The sequence below is a fragment of the Plecotus auritus genome, assembly GCF_963455305.1.
Source record: "Plecotus auritus genome assembly, chromosome: 3".
NCBI lineage: Eukaryota > Metazoa > Chordata > Mammalia > Chiroptera > Vespertilionidae > Plecotus > Plecotus auritus.
This window is the reverse complement of record NC_137772.1, coordinates 96758148-96784363: the sequence shown is the minus strand read 5'-3', so window position 1 is coordinate 96784363 and position 26216 is coordinate 96758148. Positions and strand designations below refer to the sequence as shown.

The 26216-nt window shown below is 43.3% G+C and overlaps 2 protein-coding genes and 1 pseudogene across 5 annotated transcripts in view; 1 reads left to right on the top strand and 2 right to left on the bottom strand.

Annotated features, from left to right (window-relative positions):
* Positions 1-16333, bottom strand: part of ALG11 (ALG11 alpha-1,2-mannosyltransferase) — a 35310-nt gene extending 18977 nt beyond the window's left edge. Inside the window, exons 1-2 of the mRNA XM_080659205.1 lie at positions 16263-16333; positions 126-356 (exon numbers count right to left, since the gene is read on the bottom strand). Of these exons, the coding sequence (XP_080515331.1) occupies positions 126-356; positions 16263-16306 (275 nt within the window). The 5' untranslated portion in view covers positions 16307-16333. The remainder of the gene's footprint in view (positions 1-125; positions 357-16262) is intronic.
* Positions 1203-2182, bottom strand: LOC308243284 (small ribosomal subunit protein eS25-like; annotated as a pseudogene). The gene is made up of 2 exons: positions 1999-2182; positions 1203-1441 (listed from the first exon to the last, which is right to left on the bottom strand). The product of its transcript is annotated as a small ribosomal subunit protein eS25-like (transcript).
* A 255-nt stretch (positions 16334-16588) lies between the features above and the next one.
* ATP7B (ATPase copper transporting beta) overlaps positions 16589-26216 on the top strand; it is a 97996-nt gene continuing 88368 nt past the window's right edge. For all 3 annotated transcript variants that reach the window (XM_080662339.1, XM_080662338.1, XM_080662340.1), the window contains exons 1-2: positions 16589-16685; positions 17210-17315. In XM_080662339.1, the coding sequence (XP_080518465.1) occupies positions 17262-17315 (54 nt within the window). In that variant the 5' untranslated portion in view covers positions 16589-16685; positions 17210-17261. The remainder of the gene's footprint in view (positions 16686-17209; positions 17316-26216) is intronic.

Genomic DNA, 26216 nt, shown 5'->3' with positions numbered 1-26216 from the left:
GTTGAAAAATAGTTTAAAAATGAATTCCTGGCTATGAATAAGGTATTAGATAAAGATAAATTCTCGGTAATGATTTTTAAAAAAATGCTAATATAGCAAATTAGCTAAGAAAGATGCATACCTACTTTTTCTGCAGGGCCCTTAATGCACACCATAAAACTCTTTCTCCTCCTCCGCCAGCATTGCAGTACGGATGAAAAAATGCAATCACCATTTGATCTTTCCCTTTTTTGCCAGTTGATGCTGAGTTTTTCTTTCTTCGTAGCAGCACTCTGATTCTCCAAAGGATAAAGATCAAACACAAACATAAAGTTCCACATACAATTAGCCCAGGGAAGAATAATGAATAAAAAAACCTGAAACAAGAGGGAAAAGGTGAAAATTGATATAATAATGCCCATTAAACAAAAATATGACTACAAAGTAAAGTCTACTTTCATATATCTACTTTATATATTAGTAGCAGAGAGATATTTTCTAGCTTGTGAGTCTGCTAAAGAAATACTCAGTGATTAAAATTCTATTGCTATTATTCTATTGCAAATATCCAGTTACAAAAGTATAAAAATCCCTTTTAATTCCAGTCTCCATAGTAATGTTAACAATTTAATATATTTCCTTTTAATTAGCAGTAAAAAATGAATATTGAGCCATCTTTCTCCTAACTCAATATATGTGTTAAAGCAGCAGTTGCCAACCAGTGGTCCATGGACCACCGATGGTCCATGAGGTCCGAAAGGTTGGCGACCTCTGGTTTAAGGAGTCCTTTGGAGCAGCAATCGCCAGTGGGTGGTCCATGGAACACTGGTAGTCCGTGACGTCCGAAAGGTTGGCGACCGCTGTGTTAAAGGATTAAAACAGATTTAATTATTATCTCAACAAAACATTAGTAATAGCATCTGCCCCTTGAAATGACAATATGTAACCCCCCAAATGTGTCTTCTCTCTCTCTCTTTTAAGTTTTATTTTTATTTATTTTTTAAAATATATTTTATTGACTTTTTTACAGAGAGGAAGGGAGAGGGATAGAGAGTTAGAAAAATCGATGAGAGAGAAACATCGATCAGCGGCCTCCTGCACACACCCTTCTAGGGATGTGCTGGCAACCAAGGTACATGCACTTGTCTGGAATCGAACCTGGGACTCTTCAGTTCGCAGGCCAATGCTCTATCCACCAAGCCAAACCAGTTAGGGCTAAAGTTTTATTTTTTAAAATGTATAGCTGGTGGGAAAAAAAAAGTATAGCTGGTGGGACCTGTTTGTGCATCTTCTTCAATAGCTGGGGCATCTCCACCTTTGGTGTTTCTGGTGTAAATTACTTGAGCTCTGTGCTTTGAAACTAGTTTAATAAGTCCTTTACTAAAGAGCTCCTGAAGAGCTGCCTTGGCCAAGGAACTGTGGATCTTCAGTCTCTCAGAGATAATATAGCAGGGATTATAAACTTACTAGAGGCCCGGTGCATGAAATCCGTGCACGGGGGTGTGTGTCCCTCAGCCCAGCCTGCACTCTTTCAAATTTGGGAGCCCTCAAGGGCAGTTGGACATCCCTCTCACAATCCAGGACTGCTGGGTCCCAAATGCTCGCCTGCCTGCCTTGCTGATTGCCCCTAACCGCTTCTGCCTGCCAGCCTGATCACCCCCTAACCACTCCCCTGCCAGCCTGATTGATGCCTAACTGCTCCCCTGCCAGCCTGTTTGCCCCTAACTGCCCTCCCCTGCAGGCCTGGTCACCCCTAATTGCCCTCCCCTGCAGGCCTGGTCCCCCCCAACTGCCCTCCCCTGCAGGCCTGGTCCCCCCCAAATGCTCTCCCCTGCAGGCCGGGGTCGCCCCCAACTTCCCTCCTCTGCCAGCCTGGTTGCCCCTAACTGCCCTCCCCTGCTGGCCATCTTGTGGTGGCCATCTTGTGTCCACATGGGGGCAGCCATCTTTGACCACATGGGGGCAGCCATTTTGTGTGTTGGAGTGATGGTTAATTTGCATATTACTCTTTTATTAGATAGGATAGTTGGGAACTTCCTTATAGAGTTCAACATAATATGCTTTGTCAAATAAGACTAGGTTATTGAGCTTATCCAGAACTTTGCCCTTGGACCACTTCTTTTTGGTCTTACCCCCGGACTTGTTCACTGGGTCTTTGTCTTTTTTTGGCCCACATTCCAGCATCTTTCTTCTTGGGTGGCATTGTGAGACTTGGAGAGCAGGGCCTCCGCTGCTGCCTTGATAAGATGTGAAACTGAGAGCTTCCCTCCCCCCCGCCCGCTCTCTCAAAGACTAGTTTACTGATTTGTAAAGAGAGAGGAAGAGAGGCTGGAGTGGGGGAGAGAGATAAACATCCATGTGAGAGAGAAATATTGATCATGTGCCTTCAACAATCTTCCTACCATGGATTAAGCCACAATCTTGGCATATGCTATGATCAGGAATCAAACCGCTACCATTCAGCACACAGGGTGAATGCTCAACCAATTGAGCCACACCAGCCAGGGCAAAATATGTCTTCTTGAATGATCAGTATTCCATTAGTTAAAAGTTTGGTGAAAGTGATGTCAGAGGAATGGTGTGTGAGAGAGCCCCTTGGCTGCTCACCCTGAAATATCAACAAGGAAACCAACTATAATTCAACAAAGAAATCCCTGCTCAACACAGACGCATGCCTGAAAGGTCTGCTCCCTGAAACATCTAAAGGTGGGCAACTGGGAATACAAGGAGGAGGAAAGCGCAGACACAGCCCTTCAGCCAGCAGCTCGAGACTCAGCCTGGAAAGGAAAGGAAACTGAAGAGCTATGTGGGGGGTGAGGGGGTTTGGATGACCCAACAGGGCGTGCTGCAAAAGTGTGAACATTGTCTGAGTCAGCAGTTGTCTGACAGAACATGGGGTTCCACCCAGCAGCTCTTCACTGTTAGGATGACAGTGGTGTTTCAGACAAAGAAATGGAACCATAGAGCCCTTATGCACTTTCACCCCCAAAACTGGCCTCCCATTGCCCTTGGAGTTGGGTTCAGGAGCATACAGTATTATCTGTAGACGAAGAGCTGTTGGAGTAGAACCACTGTTTCCCTCTGCGACTGAACCCTAGGAGGGGTGCTTAGGGCAGGAGGACCCCATGGTGGTCAGGGGTCTTCATTAAGGTGAGGGTTAAAAAAAAAATCTCACTCCCAAGTAGCATGGCTGTACTGTCTTATGGAAGCCATGGTGGTCAAGACTGGGAGATCACAGAGATAAAAAAGTTTGCAATTCAGCGCTATCTACTGGAAAATAATATATGGACAGAGATAAATGCATAGGCAAAGGAGAACAGCAAATACCATGAATAACCATAGTAATGAGGATGACCAGAAAGGACATGAAAAATCCCCAGAAAGCAAGTTGGAACACTTGGAAACGTGTGATATAAATGACAGAGATCTCAAAATTGCAGTTTTAAAAATACTCAATGAGATCTGAGAAAATACAAATAGGCAATTCAATGCACTCAGAAAACAAGTCAATGGACAAAATGAGTACTTTGCCAAAGAGATTAAAACTTTAAAAAAGAACCAATCAGAAATTCTGGAAATGAAGCACGCAATAAAGGAGATTAAGAGTAAACTGCTGAAAACCAAGATGGCAGCGTAGGTAAACACCTGTACTTGCTGCCTCCCACAAACACATCAAAATCACAACTAAAATTACAGAACAACTATCATTCAGAACCATCTGAAAGCTGGCTGAATGGAAGTACTACAACTAGAGAAGTAAAGAAAAGAAGCACACTGAGACTGGTAGGAGGGGCAGAGGCATGGAACAGGTTGGTCCAACACCCATGTGTGCTATTTTTTTAATTGGGAGGGAGATTGTCTCTGTGGAGGTTGCCTGTGAGGAGCAAGGGGTCCCAGGCCCACATCAAATCCCCAGCTCAGGGTTCCAGAACTGGGAAGGGAAGTCCCTGCAACTACGGGCAATAAAAAACAGAGTGACACGGGGGCTGCTGGAGATCCAGGTGTTCTTTTCAAAGGGCCAACGCAAAAGCTTAACTCAGATTTATCCCTCTGAGCTCCAGCACCGGGTGGCTTTGGGGGACCCAGACACATACTGGGAGGAACTGGATTGTCTGGTATCAGGGCAGAAACTTGGGGAAGGTTTCCAGACGAGGGTGCTGTTGGAGTCATTGTTCCTGTGCTGGGAACTCCCCCATCGCAGGGTTGACTGGCAGCCATATCTGAGTATCCATCAGCCTGGTTCACACTGTTTGCTCTGACCCTGATGATTTCCTGAGATCCTGCCCCATCCAATTTGCAACCCCACCCAAGCGGTTTACAGTAGCTTTTCCATATGAATGGCCTGTCCTGGCTCAGACTTCACACTTTGCTAAAAATCTCTCAAAAGAGTTGCAACTGGTGTCAGTGTGCCTCAAACCTATCAATAAAAGGCCGAAGACCCGGCACTAGCACCAGCCTGCTTTGCTTCATACCTGGGCCTTGCCTGGGCACCACCAAGCCCAATACAAATAACAGCCATATACAGATCCCTCTGTAGCTCCTGCCAGGTGGCCCCAGCAGTGGCTGATTTTGCACCTCCCTGGAGGCCCTAGAGCCAGTGCACCTGGTGGACAGCTTCAGACCATACCAGATTACAACTCTATCCATTCATAAGTGACATACTCAAGAGGCAGACTCAGTGAGCACCAAAGCCCACTGAAGCAAGTCCTACTCCATAGGGGTGTCTCCTGCACAGCAGCTCTCCCACTGTAGTCACAGCTGGTCCTCACAACCAATTAACGTGGAGGTCAACTCCTCCCAGCGATGCCAACATCAAGGCTTAACTACAAGACTATGCCCCAGCCACCCAGGGGTGCATTCAGAGTGCCCAGCATAGGTGACTGGGGAGGCTGAGCTCCTGGGCCCTACAGGACACCTACTAAACAAGACCAATTCTAGAAGACATAGCAACTATAGCTAATACATAGAAACAAACACAGGGAAGCAGCCAAAATGGGGAGACAAAAAAACAAGACACAAATGAATAAAATGGAAGCAAGCAAACTACTGGATACAGAGTTAAAAACAATGGTTATAAGTTTGATCAAGGATCTTCACAAGAGCTTCAAGGCACTTAGTGAGACTTCCAAGGATCTTAGTGAGAATGTGAAAGACATGGAAAAGGACCAGTCAGAAATTAAGCATACACTAATTGAAATAAAAAATAATTTACAGGAATTCAACAGTAGAGGATTCTGAGAATCAAATCAACTATTTGGAATATGAGGAAGCAAAAAACACCCAATCTGATGAGCAAAAAGAAAAAAGAATCCAAAAATATGAATATAGTGTAAGGAGTCTCTGGGACAACTTGAAGCGTACCAACATTCGCTTTATGGGGGTACTAGAAGGAGAAGAGAGAGAGCAAGATATTGAAAACCTAGTTGAAGAAATAATGGCAGAAAACCTCCCATCTGGTGAATGAAATAGTCTTAAAGTCCAGGAAGCACAGAGTCCTAAACAAAAGGAACCAAAAGAGGCCCACATCAAGACACATCATAATTAAAATGCCAAGGGTTAAAGACAGAGAGAGAATCTTAAAAGCAGCAAGTGAAAAGCAGTTAGTTACTTAAAAGGGATCACCCATATGACTGTCAGCTGATTTCTCAAGAGAAACTTTGCAGCCCAGAAGGAAGTGTCAGAAAATATTCAAAGTGATGAATAGCAAGGACCTACATCCAAGATTACTCTACTCATTTAGAATTGAGGGTAAGATAAAGAGTTTCACAGAGAAGAGAAAGCTAAAGGAGTTCATCACTACCAAGCCAGTATTACATGAAATGTTGAAGGATACTCTTTTTTTTTTTTTTACTTCTCATTTATTTATTTTATTTTTTTGTTGTTAATCCTCACCCTAGGATATTTTCCCATTGATTTTTAGGGAGAGTGGAAGAGAGAGGGAAAGACAGAGAGAAACATCAATGTGCGAGAAACACATATCAACTGGTTGCCTAATGCACGAGCCCTGACGAGGGCCCAGGCCTGAGAGGAGCCTGCAACCAAGGTAAGTGCCCTTGACTGGAATAGAACCCGGGACCCTTCAGTCTGCAGGCTGATGCTCTATCCACTGTGCCAAACCAGCTATGGCTTCTTCTTTTTTAAAAAAATACATTTTAATTGATTTCAGAGAAGAAGGGTGAGGGATAGAGAGATAGAAACATCAATGACGAGAGAGAATCATTGACTGCCTGCCTCCTGCATGCCCACAGTGGGGATTGAGCCCACAACCAGGCATGTGCCCAGACAGGAAATTGAACTGTGACATCCTGATTTATAGGTCAACACTTATCCACTGATCCATGCCGGCCGGGCTTGAACAGTATTTTTTAAGAAGAGGAAGAAGAAGAAGAAGAAGAAAAATACGAACAATAAAATGGCAATATATACATTTCTATCAATAATTGAATCTAAAGTAAAAATAAACAAATAAGAAATCTAATGAACAAAATAAAATGGTGAATAAAATAGAATCAGAGGCATGGAAACATGGAACAGACTGATGAATCTCTGAGGGAAGGAGGCAGGGCAGGTGGGAAGAGATTAACCAAAGATCTTATCTATGGACACAGGCAATAGGGTGGTCAAGGCCTGGGGCATTGGAGGGGGGAGGGAACATCTGTAATACACTCAACAATAAAGATTTTAGGTAATCCTATCTAATAAAGAGGGAATATGCTAATTGACCATCACTCCGTCACAAAGATTGTTGTACCCACAGCTGAGGCCAAGTTCCCATAAGGAGCCTTAAGGAGCAATCAGCAGGGACCTGAGGCTGCACCCTCTGCCACCCCCATGAGGCTTGACAGGGGACCTCAGGCTGCGCCCCCCACCCGGCGGGGCTTGACAGGGGACTTCAGGCCACGCCCCCCACCACGGCACCAGGCTGGGGGACCTCAGACCACACCCCCGCCCGACAGGGCTTGATGGGGGACCTCAAGCCGCGCCCCCCTGCCTGGCTGGGCTTGACAGGGGACCTCAGGCTGTGCCCCCCACCCAGCGGGGCTTGACAGGGGACCTTAAGGTGCACCCCGCCAAGCAGGGCTTGACAGGGGACCTGAGGCTGTGCCCCCCCGCCTGGCAGGGCTTGATGGAGGACCTCAGGCCATGCCCCCCACCCAGCAGGGCTTATTGGGGACCTCAAGGCATGCCCCCTGCCCTGGTATTGGCTGGGGGACCTCAGGCCATGCCCCCCGTCCTGGCGCCAGGCCAGGGGACCTGAGGCTATGCTCCCTGCCCAGCGGGGCTTGACAAGGGTGGGACTGGCCAGGTCTAGATCTAGCCCAATGGGGGGAGGGGCGGCAGGGTCTAGGTCTCACGTGATTTTGATGTGCATGTGGGTGGGCAAGGACTTGACTCTGGATCCTGTGTGCGCCCCAGACTCACAGGAGGAAGGTTTTCATATACATTTTACTAATTTTCTTTCATCTCTGACACTTCTATTATAGAGAAAGGGCAAATAACAAATTAAATTATTTCCTCTAATTAATCCCCTTTTAATGTGCATGAATTCTGTGCACCGGGCCACTAGTAAAAAAATAATAATAAAGAGTGAATGACTGAGCACAGAAAACAGAGCCAACCAGATGGAGGAAAGAATTTGTGATATCAAAGATAGGAATCTAAGAATAGCACAGAGGGAAGAAGTGAGAGACCTGAGTATAAAGAAAAATGAAAGAGTTCTACAAGAACTGACTCCATCAGAACAAGCAATATTATAATTATAGGCATTGTGGAGGAGAAAGAGAGGGAGCAGGGAACGGAGATTCTATTCCAACAAATAGTGGATGAGAACTTCCCAAACCTATGGAAAGAACTAGATCCTTAAATCCAAGAAGCAAACAGAACATCTAGTTACCTCAATCCAAAGAGGCTGTCTCCAAGGCACTTGGTCTAAGACTGTCAAAAATTAACAATAAGGAAAAAATTCTTGAAGCAGCCAGGGAAAAGAAGGAAATGATCTACAAAGGAAAACCCATCAGAATTTCATTTGGCTTCTCAGCAGAAACTCTACAAGACAGAAGAGAGTGGAACCAAATATTCAAACGTCTGAAAGTGGGAAATTACCAGCCAAAATAATATATCCAGCAAAATTACCCTTTAAATGGAAAGGAGAAATAGGACTTCCCCAGACATACATAACTTGAGGTATTTTATCACCAGAAAAGCTCCATTGCAGTAAATATTCTATAATAAGGGAGTTATTCTACCTGAAACAAAGGACATAAGGTCACAACACTATGAATAAGATTATCAAAAAACTTACAGCATAAACAGGGATAATTTGTGACAACAAAAACATTAAAGAGGGGGTAAAAGTCTAAACTGGCAAAGGAGGATGAAGACCAGATGCACTCAAAAGAAAAAAAAACTATGATATATATATGCAACTTTATTTTTTTTTAATCTAATGGTAACCACACACAAAAATCCCCAAGCCAGAACACATAGCTTAAGAAAAGAGGAAAGAAGTATGGAATACCACCTAACAAACCAACAGACAGAAACACAAAGGACTAGAACCAAAGTAGGCACAAAGATAGCAGAAAACAAAAGAAAATGGTTATAGGAAATCCTCACTCATCAATAATCACCCTAAAGGTAAATGGTCTGAATCCACCTATAAAGAGGCATAGGGTAGCAGAGTGAATAAAAAAACAAAACCCAACCATATGCTGCCTAAAATAGACACATCTAAGCTGCAAAGACAAAGGTAGATTCAAAGTAAAAGAGTGGAAAATGATTCTCCAAGCAAATAACATCCACAGGAAAGCAGGTATAGTCACAATTATGTCTGCCAAAATAGATTTCAAGATAACAGATAACAAGAGACAAAGATGGACATTTTATAATGATACATCAAGAAAACATAATAGTTCTTAATATATATACACTAGTGGCCCGGTGCACGAAATTCATGCACATTAAAAGGGGATTAATTAGAGGAAATAATTTAATATTGTTATTTGCCCTTTCTCTATAATAGAAGTGTCAGAGGTGAAAGAAAATTAGTAAAATGTGCCCTAACCAGTTTGGCTCAGTGGATAGAGCGTCCGTCTGTGGACTGAAAGGTCCCAGGTTCGATTACGGTCAAGGGCATGTACCTTGGTTGCGGGCACATCCCCAGTGGGGAGTGTGCAGGATGCAGCTGATCTATGTTTCTCTCTCATCGATGTTTCTAACTCTCTATCCCTCTCCCTTCCTCTCTGTAAAAAATCAATAAAATATATTTTTTAAAAAAAGAAAATTAGTAAAATGTATATGAAAACCTTCCTCCTGTCAGAGTCTGGGGTGCACCATGGGATCCAGAGTCAAGTCCTTGCCCACCCACATGCACATCAAAATCACGTGAGACCTAGACCTGGCCAGTCCCACCCTTGTCAAGCCCCGCTGGGGAGGGGGCGTAGCCTCAGGTCCCCTGGCCTGGTGCCAGGACGGGGGGTATGGCCTTAGGTCCCCCAGCCCATACCAGGGCAGGGGGCGTGCCTTGAGGCCCCCAATAAGCCCTGCTGGGTGGGGGGCATGGTCTGAGGTCCTCCATCAAGCCCTGCCAGGCAGGGGGCGGGGGTGCAGCCTCAGGTCCCCCATCAAGCCCCACCGGCAAGGGGGCGCAGCCTCAGGTCCCCCGTCAAGCCCCACCGGCAAGGGGGCGCAGCCTCAGGTCCCCCGACCCTGCACTGGGGGTGCACCTTGAGGTCCCCTGTCAAGCCCTGCTGGGTGGGGGGCACGGCCTGAGGTCCCCTGTCAAGCCCAGCCAGGCAGGGGGGCGCGGCTTGAGATCCCCCGTCAAGCCCTGTTGGGCGGGGGTGCGGTCTGAGGTCCCCCAGCCTGGTGCTGTGGTGGGGGGCGTGGCCTGAAGTCCTCTGTCAAGCCCCACCTGGTGGGGGGCATGGCATGAGGCCCCCCAGCCTGGCGCTGGGGCGGGAGGAGCAGCCTGAGGTCCCCTAGCCCAGCACCAGGACCGGAAGCACACCTTGAGGTCCCCCGTTCAAGCCCCGCTGAGGGGGGGGCATGGCCTCAGGTCCCCTGGCCTGGCGCTGGGGCGGGGGGTGCGGCCTGAGGTCCCCCAGCCTGATGCCAGGGAAGGGGGGGGGGTGCAGCCTGAGGTCCCCTATCAAGCCCTGCCGGGATGGGGCATGGCCTGAGGTCCCCTGTCAAGCCCTCCTGGGTGGGGGGCGCAGCCTGAGGTCCCCTGTCAAGCCTCATGGGGGTTGGGGAGGGCGCAGCCTCAGGTCCCTGCTGATTGCTCCTTAAGGCTCCTTATGGGAACTTGGCCTCAGCTGTGGGTGCAACCATCTTTGCGACGGAGTGATGGTCAATTAGCATATTCCCTCTTTATTAGATAGGATGTGCACCCAACCAGGGAGCACTGAAATATGTAAAACAACTACTCACAGAACTAAAGGGAGAAACAGATCAAAACACAATCATAGTTGGAGACCTTAATACTCCACTGACAGCTCTACACAGATCAATCAAACAGAAAATCAATATAGAAATAATCAGTTTTGCCTGGCTGGTGTGGCTCAGTAGTTGAGTGTCAAACTATGAACCAGGAGGTCATGGTTTGATTCCCGGTCAGGGCACATGCCTGGGTTGTGGGCTCAATCCTCAGTGTGGGCGTGCAGGAGGCAGCCAATCAATGATTCTCCCTCATCACTGATGTTTCTATCTCTCCCTCTCCCTTCCTCTCTGAAATCAATAAACATATATTTAAAAAAAAGAAATGCTAGCCTTAAATGAAACTAGACATAACTGACATTTACAGAACCTTTCATCCCAGAACATCAGATTATACATTCTTCTCCAATGCACAGGAAACATTCTCAAGAACAGATCATTATGTTAGGTCCCAGAAAGTAGCATCAACAAATTCAAGAAGATTGAAATTATACCTAGCATATTCTCTGACCTTGAAATTAAAAATCAACAGCTAAAAGGAAGTAAAGAAACCCACATATACATAGAGATTAAACTACATACTACTAAAAAATTACTGGGTCAAAGGAGAAATAAAAGATGAGATCAAAAGATATATAGAGACAAATGAGAATGACAATACAATACATCAAAATGTCTGGGATGCAGTGAAAGCAGTAATAAGAGGGAAGTTTATATCATTACAGGCCCATTTCAAGAAACAAGAGAAACCCCAAATAAACAATCTAACATTATGTCTTAAAGAACTAGAAAAAAAAAAGAACAAAAGCAACCCAAAGTCAGCAGAAGAAAGGAAATAATAAAAATTAGAGAATTGAATGAAATAGAGAACAAAAAGGCTGTATAAAAAAATTAATAAAACAAAGAGCTGGTTCTTTGAAAAGATTATTAAAACTGACAAACCCTTAGCTAGACTCACTAAGGGAAAAAAACATATAAATAAAATCAGAGATGAGAGAGAAGTCACCACAGACATTACAGATATACAAAGGACCATACTAGAATATCACGAAAAGTTTTTTTGCCACCAAATTTAATAACCTAGAAGATATGAATAAATTCCTAGAAATATGTAACCTTCCTAGACTAAATTATGAAGAATTGGAAAATCTAAATAAACTGATCAACAGTAAGGTAATTGAAACAAACATCAAAAACCTCCCCCAAAACAAAAGTCCAGGACCAGATGGCTTCACCAGTGAATTCTACCAAATGTTCAAAGAAGATTAAAAAAATATACCCTCTCAAACTCTTCCAAAAAAATTGAAGAAGAGGCAATACTTCCTAAAACATTATATGAGGCCAATATAACCCTGATATCAAAACCTGGCAAAGATAACACACAAAAAAGAAAAGTATAGACCAATATCTCTGATGAATACAGATACAAAAATCATAAACAAAATACTAGCAAATGGAATACAACAGTACATCAAAAAAATAATACATCACGATCAAGTGGGGATCATTCCAGAGGTACAAGGATGGTTCAACATACACAAATCAATCAATGTAATACACCACATTAACAAAAGAAAGAATAAAAATCTTATCATTTTATCAATAGATGCAGAAAAAGCATTTAAGATACAATATCCATTTATTATGAAAATACTCAATAAAATAGGAATAGAAGGAAAGTAATAATAAAGGCCATCTTTGATAAACCCTCAGCTAATATCATACTCAATGGTGAAAAACTGGAAGCTTTTCCTCTAAGATCAGGAATAAGACAAGGATGTCCACTCTCACCACTCTTATTCCAAGGCAGAGCAATAAGGCAAGAGAAATAAGTAAAAGGTACCCAAATAGAAAAGAAAGAAGTCAAACTGTCACCTTTTGCAGATGACATGATTCTTTAGAAAACCCTAAGACTCCACCAAAAACTATTAGAAATAATAAACAAATATAGTAAAGTTGCAGGATACAATATTAATGTGCAAAAATCCATTGCCTTCCTGTATACTAACAACAAAACTTCAGAAAAAGAAATGAAAAAAAAATTCCTTTTGCAATTGCTACCAAAGAACAAAATACTTAGAAATAAACGTAACAAAGAACATGAAAGACCTATATATTGAAAATTACAAAGCATTATTAAAAGAGACTGAAAAAGACACAACAAAATGGAAAATATCTCATGTTCATGGATTGGAAAAATCAACACTGTAATGGCCATATTACCCAAAGCAATATACAGATTTCATGCAATCCCTATCAAAATCCCAATGGCATTTTTAAAAGAAATAGAATGAGAAATCATCAGATTTGTATGAAACCACAAAAGATCCCGAATAACCAAGGCAATCCTGAGAAAAAAGAACGAAGCTGGAAGTATCACGCTACCTGACTTCAAATTATACTTCAGAGCTACGATAATCAAAACAATATGGTACTGGCAGAGAAACAGACACATAGATCAATGGAACAGACTAGAGAACCCCACTATAAAACCACATTTATATGGACAGATAATTTTCGACAAAGGAGCCAAAAACACACAGTGGAGTAAAGATAGTCTCTTAAAAAATGGTGCTGGGAAAACTGGAAAGTCATATGCAAATGAATGAAACTGGATTACAGTTATCCCTATGTATAAAAAGTAATTCAAAATGGACCAAAGACCTACATATATGACCTGAAACAATAGTTACGCAAAAGAAAACATAGGTACTAAACTTATGGACCTGGGTAGTAGAAAAAAATCTTATGAACTTGACCCCACAGGTAAGGAAAATAAAGGCAAAAATAAATGAATGGGACTATATCAAATTAAAAAGCTTCTGCACAGCAAAAGAAACTGACAAAACTAGAGGCAGCCAACCAGATGGGAGATGATATTTGCAAACAGTAGCTCCAACGAATGTTTAATTTCCAAAATATATAAAGAACTCATAACACTCAACACCAAACAAACCACCCAATCAAAAGTGGGCAAAGGACTTGAAAATACACCTCTCCTAAGAAGACATATAAATAGCCAGTAGATATATAAAAAGATGTTCAACCTCACTGGCAATTAGGAAAATGCAAATAAAAAATTACAATGAGATATCACCTCATACCTGTTAGAGTGGCCATTATCAACAAGACAAGCAATAACAAGGGTTGGAGAGGTTGTGGAAAAAAGGGAACCCTATTCTCCACTGGTGGGAATATAGACTGGTACAACCACTATGGAAAGCAGTCTGGCGATTCCTCAAAAATTAAGAATAGAGCTACCATACGACCCAGCAATCCCTTTCCTGGGTATATACCTGAAAAACTCAAAAACATGTATTTGCAAAGATATATGCACCTCTATGTAGCATTATTCACAGTGGCTAATTCATGGAAACAACCAAAGTGCCCTGCCAAAAGAAAGGATGAAATAGCACCATTTGTAGCATGGATGGACCTTGAGAACATTATGCTAAGTGAAGTAAGTCAGAAAAAAACTAAGAACCATATGATGATTTCACTCACATGTGGGATATAAAACTGAAACTCATGAACACAAACAGCAGTGTGGTGATTGCCAGAGAGGAGGAGGGGAAGAAGGGGGTCCTAATATATGGTCACAGGAGAAGATTCAACTTTGGGTGGTGGGTACAAAGTGCAATATACAGATCTTGTAACATAGAAACTCACACCTGAAACCTATATGTTCATGTTGACCAATGTCACCCCAATAAATTTAATTTAAAAAAAAGTTTGGTGAGATAGTCATTTTTATTCTCTCACTTCACATCAAGTAGAACAATTTCTGGGGTAAGAGGAATAGAATTTTAATTTCTCCATTTGATCTGCTTACATGACCCTAAAATCACCACCTTCCCTTATTTGCTTCTGAATGAGTTGCCAAAAAAGCCACTAATGTTCTACCTTGTGCACTTTAGTGAACTCACTCCCACACGCTGTTAAAGGTTCTCTATTATTGCCACATCAACTCAAGCTCTGAAAACACAAGGACCCAGGCTTGTTCACCACCATATCCCATAATACCTGGTACAGAGAAGGCATACAATAAATATATATGAATGCATTACCTCCTCGATGTCTCTTAAATTATGGTGAAATAATTTCTCAAGTTATATTTTTCTCTTATGCTTGGTACCTAACTTAGTATATGTAATACCATGCCTACCCTTTATGATGGATTTGAGGGCCTTATAGGTCACAAAAACAATAAAATACTAAAACTTAACACAAATTCTTTGGAAAATAAATATCTTAAAGATATTCAGTTTTTATTTATTGTTAAAAAATTTATTTACTGATTTTAGAGAGAGGAAGGGAGAGAAATAGAGAGAAAAATATCAATTTATTGTTCCACTTATTTATGCATTCATTTGTTGATTCTTTTTTTTTTTTTTTTGGTAAATCCTCACCCAAGGATATTTTCTCATTGATTTTTAGAGAGAGTAGAAGGGAGGGGGAGAGACAGAGAGAGAGAGAAACATCATGGATTGGTTGCTTCCTGCACATGCCTCAGGGATCAAGCCTGCAATCAAGGTCGGAATCAAACCTAGGACCCCTCAGTCTGCAGGGTGATGCTCTATCCACTGAACAAACCAGAACTAGGGCTATTTGTTGATTCTTGTATGTGCCCTGACCCAGGATTGAACTGGCAAACTTGGCATATGGAGAGGGAAGTCAGGGCCTATAACATTTTTATTTTAAATAACCCTGTATTTTCCAAACCAAAAAAAAAAGGAAACTTAGTAAGGGTGTCACTGTTTTAGTTTTGCAAATCTCATTGATGTCTGGCTTAACAGAAGATAGTGGCTTCTTGTACCTGCTTCTGCATTCACCCTGTAGTGATATGTTGTTTTATTTGAAGTATATGAAGTAAACTGGTTGGGTAAAACAGACTAGGTCTTTCCGTTTTATTAGTGTAAGGCAAGACAAGTAAAATACGGTACTATATCAACAACAAATGTGGAGGGAAAAGTCTAGTTTTTTCACCCAAATGTTTATAGTCTTTATTTTGGATGGTAGCATTCTTGGCAGATTTTCATTTTTGCTCATCTATTTCCTAAATTTTCTATAAGAAACAGTTTATTATGTAATAAAGATAAATGCAATAATATTTTATATAACCATTCTTACATTATCAGAAATAAAAATCAATAAACGACCAAGAAGCAAGGGATTCGCTCTAGCGGGCTTGCTCAGTGGATAGAGCGTTGGCCTAGTTCTGAAGGGTTCCGGGTTGGATTCCCGTCAAGGGCACATGCCTGGGTTGCAGGCTCAACACCGGTGGGGAGCGTGCAGGAGGCAGACGATCATTATTGATGTTCCTCTCTGAAGTCAATACAAATATATTTAAAAATAAAGGAGCAAGAGATTTAACATAAACTTTGTATTTAAATGACACACTTACAACGAAAGTTTTGGTGAGTGAAAGAGGAGGACTAAGGCGTGAGAAATAAGATCCAATTTCTTCTTTACCAAAAAGACAGACATGACAGACTGGAAAATGATTCGTGGCTCAATAATAAAGGAAAATGAGGAACAAATATGGATAATTTGACAGATTAATTGGAGTGCAAACAAGAGACATAAAAAGCTGAAACAGGGAGGGTAACGACCCCTCAGTAAGCAGTGCGGCAGGCGACAAACTGAAATACTTAGCACGAATATTTTCTAACCCAGTTGGCTTCAGTCTATCGAGAAGACACCAAAGTGAAAGAGCCGCTCACTGGACTTAAGAAAATACCGTAGATTCGTGACAAAGAAAGCCCTTCCCTGCAAACTTCAGTTGCATGGGCGGACAATACTATCGCGACACAGAAACCTGTGAGCCCGCACCACAGACTCCTCACCTCAGTAACTCGCATAACCACCAACCCCTTTCGGTGGCCGCCATCTTCAGTCGACCCCGGCACTCAGGAAGCGCTTCTCTATTTTTCTTCTCTATTGGCTACTGAGGTGTTCCTCCGCCTCCACGGTGCTGGATGTGCGTTTCAATTGGTTGATGGTAGTAGCTTCCCACGGCCTTGCAGCCAATAGCATCTCCTGGGGCGTAGTCAAGTTTTCAGCGTGTGTACGGGTCCCGCGCTCATGGGCGGAGCTGTAGTGGGAGGTGGGCTTGGAGGGCGTGGTCTGTGATGGACAGTCGGTTCTCCCGCCCAGGGCCCCCTCCCTCACTGGGAGCCCGGGCTCGGGCGCTCCGGCCCCCATCCTGGAGTCTGTCACCCGTTGGAGATCAAAGGGACGATCTGGCGCGTCTCGGATCGATTTTCTAGGTGCGGAGTTCACTCCCGAGTCAGGCTCAGACGCGGAGGTGGAGAGCGGACCTCACGCGGGCGCCTGCAACACCTCATCTCCGCCGCCACGGTGGGGTGGGGGGCGATCCCTGGGGTCTACATCTCCGGCCCGGGTCTGCGCGGCTCGCCCGCACTCCTTCCCTCACCTGCACGTGTTGGAGCTGAAGACTGAACCTAAGCGCACCAGCCTGAGGTAGCGGAGACCCAGGAGACCCCTAGAGGGGCTCTACCGATGACCCTGAGGCGTCGGCAGGCCGGCCTCCGGGTTGGAGGGTAAAGGTCCGAGACCCGCCTTCCCCTCTGGCTTTCATGCCCGCGCCCCCAAGGGCCGGGGGTGCGGTGACACGCAACTTTGAAATAGTGGCGTGAGGGCAGCGGATCCCCTCGTCCGAAATGCTGGGTTCGGTTCCCAGACCCTGCCTCTTGTTAGAGCCGAACCGCAGAGATGCCATCCACACCCGGCTCCCTGGGTTTTAATACCGCGCTTCTTTTTCACTAACTAGGTGACCTTTGGGCTCTGGACCGGATCGCAGAAGAAATAGGTTTCTCCGGGAGATGATGCCTGAACAGGAGAGACAGATTACAGCTAAAGAAGGGGCCAGTAGGAAAGTAAGTTTGCCTCCCCCTGCGCTGTGTGGGTGCGCTTACCCCGTGGACGTTGCACGTCCACCTGCTCACCTGCCCTCCTTACTCTCCTCCTGAGAAGGCAGTGCGCGAGAGCCCCACCCCCAGAGGAGTCTTGGTTTGTAAAAAGAGCACTCTTTGGAAAGGGCATGCCGTTGCATTAACTGATTTTTAGGAACAATTTAAAACCCAGCACTTTCCTATTCGCATTATGCTGGAGAGGTAAAGTGAGCGTTGAGTTGCTGCTTAAGAGCCTTAATTACTCAAGACGATTAAGTTAATGTAATATTATATTAACTTAATATTATTAGCAACATATTTTTTGAGAAGTTATTCAGCGTTGGTGCATATATACTTTTGTGGTCTATCGAGGTCTTGCAACATTTTAAAGAACTATTTTCGATTATTTTAATTATACAAGTAATGCATTAACACAGCCTCTTAAAATGGAGATAGTACAGAAATATTTATCATGGAAAGCAGATCAATTTTTTAATTCTTTTGTATTCAAGTACATATGTTTTCATTCATTCAATAAATATTTATTGAAAACTACCAAGTTTCAGGCAGTGTTGAAGAGGTGAAAATACAGTGGTTAAATACATATTAATGTTTATATGTATGTCCAGAGAAATATTTAGGTTTTATATGTGTGGTTTTAAAATTTTTATTTGTTTTACATAAATGAGATCACATAGTGTGTATCTCCAAGGGCCCCCCCCCCAATATAACAATGTATTTTGGAGATTGTTTCACATTAGTACATAAGTGTCTGTTGTATTCAGTTTAACCTCTACATAGTATAGATGCCTTATAGTGTGTTATTGTTTCCCTGTGAGTGGACATTCTGGCTTTTTTTCTTTTCCCCTCACAAGTCAGGCTGTAGTCCCTGTGCATGCTTTTTAATGCTGTCACAAGTCTTTCTTTAGGATAGAAATAAGCCTGGTTTGCAGGTCTATCCTGAAATTAATTAAACATTATTGTATGTCCTATTGTGAAATTTGTCTTGGTTTTGGTGGAATAGAAATGAAAGAAAGGATTGATGGATGGGTAGTCTGGTCAATAGAAGATACTTAGTATGATGACTTTGTATTAAATGGAGGTGTGAGGAGAACACATGTGGGGGAGGGGTGGCTTGTACAGAGTAGGACAGCCTTCCAACTTCTTGCGTGCCCCCACCTCTGTACCCATCAGAAAAATCTTTATCCTTCCAGATCAAGCTTAAGACCTGCCTCTTCCTTGAAACTTTCTGTAACTGCCTCTGCCCATGTTGACCTCACCCTCTTCTGGATTCCTTTGATAATAGTATTAGCCAACATAACTGAGCTTAATGTGTGCTAGGCACTGTTAAACACTATTTTCCTCTATTTCTCATTTAACCTTCACAAAACATTTTGATGTAGGTAATGTTTTCATGTTGTCACCATTTATTCAACCAATTTTTTTTTTAGTATCTACTATGTGCCAGGAATTTTAGGCACTGGGGATCCAGCTAAGACCAAGACCCTGCCCTCAGGAATTTATATCTTAGTAGGAGATACAGAAAAGAAAGAGAATAAGCAAATACAATAGTCCCACCTTATCCACAGTTTTACTTTCCACAGTTTCAGTTACCTGTGATTCAAAAACATTAAATGGAAAATTCCAGAAATAATTCATAAGTTTTAAATTGTAAGCCATTCTGAGTAGTGTGATGAAATCATAAATCATTCTACTCCCTCTACTGGGATGTGAATTATCTTTTTACCCAGCCTCTCCATGCTGTATTTGCTACTCATTTGCCAGTTAGTAGCTGTCTTGGTTATTGGCACTTGTGTTCAAGTAACCCTTATCCTATATAATAAAAGCCTAGGTGGTGTCATGCGTGATGTCATTACAAGATGGCTACCATATGATGGCTGCCCTCACATCACAAGATGGCTGCCACAAGATGGCCGTCACAAGATGGCCAGTAGGGGAGGGCAGTTGGGGGTGAACAGGCCAGCAGGGGAGGGCAGTTGTGAGCAATCAGGCTGGCAGGGGAGGGCAGTTGGGGGCAACCAGGCCTGGAGGGGAGGGCAGTTGGGGGCGACCAGGCCTGCAGGGGAGAGCAGTTGGAGGTGAGCTGGCCTGCAGGGAAGGGCAGCTGGGGGCAACCAGGCCAGCAGGGGTGGGCAGTTGGGAGTGATTGGGCCAGCGGGGGAGGGCAATTGAGGGCGATCAGGCCATCAGGGGGGGCGGTGTGCAGTTGGGATCAATTAGGCCGGCAGGGGAGCAGTTAGGCATCAATCAGGCCAGCTGGGGAGCGGTTAGTGGGTGATCAGGCTGGCAGGCAGAAGCGGTTAGGGGCAATCAGGCAGGCAGGCAGGCTAGTGGTTGGGAGTCAGCAGTTCCGGATTGTGAGAGGGATGTCTGACTGCTGGTTTAACCCCAGGAGCTGAACTGTGATGAATTTCATGCACCGGGCCTTTAGTCTTATATAATAAAAGCCTAATATGCAAATCGACTGAACGACTGGTTGCTATGACGTGCACTGACCACCAGGGGGCAGACGCTCAACGCAGGAGCTGCCCCCAGTCCGCAGACCCAAGGCCAGCCAAGGCGGATGCCAGCAGGGCCTTCCACACCCCCCAATCACCCCACAGATCGGTCCTGATAGCCGGCCAGGCCTAGGGACCCTACCCATGCACGAATTTCATGCACTGGGCCTCTAGTATAAGTTAAAATAAAAATTATGTGAATGTTCTCACTCTCTCTCAAAATACCGTATAGTCCCGGCTGGTGTGGCTCAGTGGTTGAGCAGTGACCCATGAACCAAGAGGTCACAGTTCAACTCCTGGTCAGGGCACATGCCCAGGTAGAAGGCCGCCAATCCCCAGTAGAAGGCAGCCAATCGATGATGTTTCTCTGTCATCGATGTTTTTATCTCTCTATTCCTCTCCCTAAAAATCAATAAAAATGCATTTTAAAAATTCATTTAAGAAAAGAATATGGAATACCTTTTTGTACTGTATTCAACTCTTCACTTAAAAAAGAAGCACTTTACAGCTCCTCTTTTGCATATCAGAATTTCCAGCATCACTACTTTTACGCTTTGAGTTCATTATTAAGTAAAACTAGAGGCCCGATGCACAAAATTTGTGCATGGGGGGGGTGTCCCTCAGCCCAGCCTGCACCCTCTCCAATCTGGGACCCCTTGGGGGATGTCCGACTGCCGGTTTAGGCCCGATCCCACCGGCAGTCAGACATCCCTCTCACAATCCGGGACTGCTGGCTCCTAACGGCTCGCCTGCCTGCCTGCCTGATTGCCCCTAACCACTTCTGCCGGCCAGCCTGATCACCCCCTAGCCACTCCCCTATCAGCCTGATCGACGCCTAACTGCTCTCCTGCCAGCCTGATTGCCCCCAACTGCTCTCCCCTGCAGGCCGGTCGCCCCCAACTTCCCTCCCTTGTTGTCCCAGTCACCCCCAACTGCCTTCCCCTGTCGGCCTGGTCGCCCCAACTGCCCACCCCTGCTGGCCTGGTCGCCCCCAACTGCTCTCCCCTGTCGGCCTGGTCGCCCCCAACTGCCCTTCCCTGCAGGCCTGGTTGCCCCCAACTGCCCTCCCCTGCAGGCCTGGTCCTCCTCTGCCTGCCTGGTCCCCCACAACTGCCCTCCCTTCCCTGCCAGCCCAGTTGCCCCCAACTGCCCTCCCCTGCTGGCCTAGTTGCACCTAACTGCCCTCCCCTTCCAGCCTGGTCACCGCCAACTGCCTTCCCCTGCTGGCCCAGTCACCCCTAACTGCCTTCCCCTGCAGGCCTGATCCCCCCGCAACTTCCCTTCCTCTCCTGCAGGCCTGGTCACCCCCAACTGCCCTCCCCTGCTGTCCTGATCATACACAACTGCCCTCCCCTGCCTGCCATCTTGTGACCATATGGGTGTGGCCATCTTGTGCGAGGGCGTGGCGGTCAATTTGCATATACCTCTTTATTATATAGGATTGTTATAATTGTTCTATTTTATTATTGTTGTTATTATTATTATTAATCTCTTACTGTGCCTAATTTAAAAATTAAACTTTATCATATGTATATATGTATAGGAAAAACATAACAGATAGGGTTCGGTACTATACGAGGTTTCAGGCATCCACTGATGATCTTGGAATGCATCCTCTGTGTTAAGGGGAGACTGCTATACTGTTATTTCTGTACTGATAAGTACTATGAAGTAAATAAATCAGGTTGGGGCATTAGGAATGACATGGGATGGGGCGATACTATTTTAAGTAGATGCTAAGGGAATTCTTCTCTGAGGAGGTGACATTTGAGTAGAAACCTGTGTGATTGAGATTTGGGGGAAGTGTTCTAGGAACCAGAGGTGTCAAGATCCTAAGTCAGGAGTGACCTGACTGACAAACAGGAAGAAATCCAAAATAGCTGGAAGCAGAGGGAAGGAAGCAGGAGTGGTAGAATATGAGTTAGAGTTAATCATCTTTACTGATGGGGAAGCTGAGGCAGAGAGAAAGTAAGTAACTTGCCCAGGGTCCTACAGCTAGTAAGAGGCAGATCTGGGATTGAGTCCTTGCTAGGTCTGTCTGACTTTCTCAAATATGTATTTTCTTCCAAACTTACTTGATACTTTTCTGAATACATATAGCTTTTCTTTGCAACTCTGTGTTTCTTAAGAGTGGAGACCAGGTTTGCATCACTTAAAAAATATGCTCTATAGTGTGTAATAGATGCACCATAATTGTTCTCGAATGAATTATTTATGGTATGATTCCTCCCTAACTTTTTCCTCTTCATAGGCCTCTTCAGCAGTGATCCTGGGTCATTCAGCCTTCATTCCACAGACATTATAGAGCACCTTCTGTTTGCCTGGTGCTGGGCCCCGCAGGGGGATGGCAAAGATGAATAGAGGTTAGCCCCATGCTCTTGGAGCTGGCAGTTATAGCTGCTAGAGAGAGGTGTGTCTACACTGTACAGTACCCACAGGCAAGAATGATTGGTTAGTGTTCCCTGGGAGGAAGGGATGCAAAAAGAGCTTCAAAAGAAGATTGTGCCTGCGTGAGGTCTTAAAGGAAGAACAGGCACTGGCTGGGCACAAGTAGAATGGAGGCACAGGCAGAGACCAGCATGTGCAAAAGCCCAGAGGATGGGAATGGTTAAGATGCATGGGGCAGGGTGAGGTGGCGGGGGTGGGGGCAGGGTGGGGGTGATAATGAATGGCTTGACAAGGCTGGAAAAGTGGTTGTGGAAGGCCCTGTTTTTTAGGCTAGGAGTTTGGATTTTATCCTAGAGTTTGAGCATAGAAAAACAGTCTGAAGTACTCCTCCAAAGAAGAGTATGGGGCTGCTCGAGACTTGCTATAGTCCTTTGACAGTGACCAACCTTGTTCAGACCAAAGGTGGAGGGGTCCCTAAAAAAGAACTGGGGGTCGGCTCATTTGTGCCTGGTTCCCCGTGGAGTTGTCTTTTCAATAGAGAGTTGACTTTCTAGCCTCCTCAGTGTCCAGAGTGTCAGAAGCCAGTGGTAGTCCTAACAGCAACACAGCTTAGTTGGTATATGAGTAACTGAGTGATAGGCTATGGGGGGAGAGAACTAGATTCTAAATGCTTGTTTACCTGACATACATTTTCTTGTCCTTTGCAAGGTTGGAGATAGCCCAGTGATATATTCCTCTTTACTGATACCATAGCATAGGTATCAAGGAAGTGTCAAATGTGGGCAATATTATTTTCATCTATAGGATTGGAATTATTGCCAAGTGAAATTCTGGAATGTCTGGGGACTTATTTTTCTTAAACTAAGTTAAAGGAGAAAATATGAGCAGATCAAAGGTTAATGAGATAAAACAGAGGGCAAAGCAGGGAGTGATGCAACTAACATAGCAAATAAGACTAAAAAACAGCAGCAATTGTGAAATCTGTGCTTTTAGAATGTAGCAGTTTTTGAAGCCTTGGTCCCTCCAGAAATGAAAAATTACTCTGCATTGGGCATTAGATACATTTAAAGTTGTTTTTGTAAAAATTACTATTATAAAAGCAAATGTAACTCCATAACAGAAATTTGAAAATAAAGACCAAAGGGGGAAATTTATTGTTATTCCTACCACTTTTAGGATGAGTGTTGTTAGCATATTTGTATACTTCCTTCATTGTTTGCTTTTTCTGCATCTAGTTATTAATTTTTAGAAATAAAAAATACATTCTTGCAATTTAAAGATAACCAAAATTAACATCTTTGGTCCAGTTTCTCTTTTACCTGCTCCTGGATTCCTGTGTTTCCATCCTGCTGTGCCAGCAACAGTGCTGCAAACTGCCTTCTCTGCTCCTATATTAGAGAGACAGAATTGCTGGGGAAAATCAGGCAATCATATGGTTGGTATTGCTAGCAATTTCTTATTTCTAATTCTCTGCAAATGCCTTTCACTTGTTTCTTGTCAACTTCTGTGACTCTTGTCAAATCAACACCACTTGCAGCCAGCCCTGTGCTCAATCCCTGCCTTCCTTATTATCAACAAATAACCTCAATTCTTACTGTGAGAAAATTAACACAATTGTGAATGATTTTCTTCAACTTGCTGCCTATCTCTACCTACCTTCTCCCAAAATCTTATTTATGTTCAAATTATTTTCACTTCCTTATCTCTAGTCTCAGGACAGGCCTACCTTCTTTTTAAACTCATCTCTTCTGCCAGTGTTCTTGACTTCTACCCCTTCCTCTCTGCCTGTTCAGGAGCCATTGTCAGTTATCTCTTCTCTTCACCTCTAGTCTTTCCCTCTCCCTTCAGCCTATAAGGCCATCTGATTTACCTTCATTCTAAAATCTCTCCCATTAGCTTGTGTCTCCCAGTAGCTGTTGTGCTGTTTCTCCCCTTCCCTTCTTTAGTTTTCCAGAAAAAAATCATCTGCATTTTTGTGTTTCCACTCCCTCATTCATTTTAAGATTTTTCCTTGATTATTTTATCAGTTTATTGGCTATAAAGGAAATATATATAAGCATATACTATATTCATACAGACAATAACAAAGCATAATGAAATAGAGAATACCTGTGAACACCCCACCTGATCCAAGAACGAGAATATTATCACTGCCATGACATCTTTCAACTGTTCTTCCTCATATTCTTGCATCACCCATAGAAGACTCTCTATAGAGATAACCACCATTTTCAATTTTGTGTTTGTTGTAACCCAGATTTTTTTTTTTTGGTAAAGTTTTAATATATATATATATATATATATATATACCCAAATAATACATTAGTTTTGTTTGTTTCTGAGCTTAATTGAAATGATGTAGTGTATTTAGTCTTCTGGGACTAGCTTTTCTCACTATACATTACATTTGTAAGATGCATTGCTGTACATTAGGCCATTTTGGGAATAGGGCACAATTTATTCATTCTCTTTGAAGGATGGTGGATGGTTTGTGGGTTTTTGCTGTTCGAGCAGTTGCCTGGTTGTACACTGGCAGTCTATCCACTTTCCTATTGCTTCACCATTTTCCTGAAACCTCTTGTTTAGGTTTCCTTGAATGCCAAAGGCATATCCTCTCTAATTCTTATTTTAGTGGTATACTACATTAAAAAAACAAACCAACTGTATTGAGATACAATTCACAGATATGTGCAGTCATCACCACAATCAATTTTAGAACATTTTTATTACCTGAAAAAGGAACCCTTTACCTTTTATCACTTTGCATCTCCCCATGTCCTCCATGCCTAAGCAACCACTAATCTAACTTTCTGTTTTTATAAATTTGCTTATTGTGAACATTTCATATTAATGGAATCTTTGTCTTGTTCCTGATCTTAGTAGGGGGCAAGCTTCCAGTCTTTAATCGGTTAAGTATGATGTTAGCTGCTGAGTTTTTATAGTTGCCCTTTGTCAGTTGCCCTCTAATTCCAAGCCTATTGAGTGTTTTTATCAAGAAAAGATTTTATAAAATGTTTTTTCTGTGTCTAATGAGATGACATGGTTTTTTGACATGGTCAATGTATTATATTATTTGATTTTTGGATGTCAAACCAAATTTGCATTCCTGGACAAATCCCACTTGGTTAGGGCATGAAATCATTTTATATGTTGATGAATTTGGCTTTCTACTCTTTTGTTGAGAAATTTAATGTTCATATTTATAAAAAATATTGCTCCGTAGTTTTCTTGTGATGCCTTTGTCTGGTAATACTGGCTTGATAGAGTGAGAAGTGTTCCCTTCTCTTCTGTTTTTCTGAAGGCTTTATTAAAAATTGGCATTCTTCTTAATAAGTTTTTGATAGAATTCATTGATGAAGCCATCTGAACTTGGGCTTTTCTTTTGGGACGTTTTTCTGATTACTAATTCAGTGTCTTTACTTGTTATGGGTTGATTCAGATTGTCTATTTCTTCTTGAGTCATTTTTGGTAGTGTGTGTCCTAGGAATTATGGACTGTCCATTTCTTCTAAGTTATCTAATTTGTTGGCATACAGTTGTTCACAATATTCCTTTATAACCCTTATTTCATAAGATAAGTAATAATAATCCTGCTTTCATTTCTGATTCTAATAATTTGAATCTTCTCTCTTTTTTCTTAGTCTTTCTAGCTAAAGGCTTGTCAATTTTGTTAATCTTCTGAAAGAATCAGCTTTTGGTTTTGACTGTTTTCTCTATTTTTCTATTCTCTATTTCATTAATTCCCATTCTATTAAAAAATAATTGTTGCTCCCCTCTGGTACCCATCTCCCATTGCACTGCAGTAATTTCCCAGTGAGTTACCCTCTGGATTACATGTCTTTTCCTTCCTTCCTTCCTTCCTTCCTTCCTTCCTTCCTTCCTTCCTTCCTTCCTTCCTTCCTCCCTCCCTCCCTCCCTCCCTCCCTCCCTCCTTCCCTCCCTCCCTCCTTCCCTCCTTCCCTTCCTCCCTCTTTCTTTCT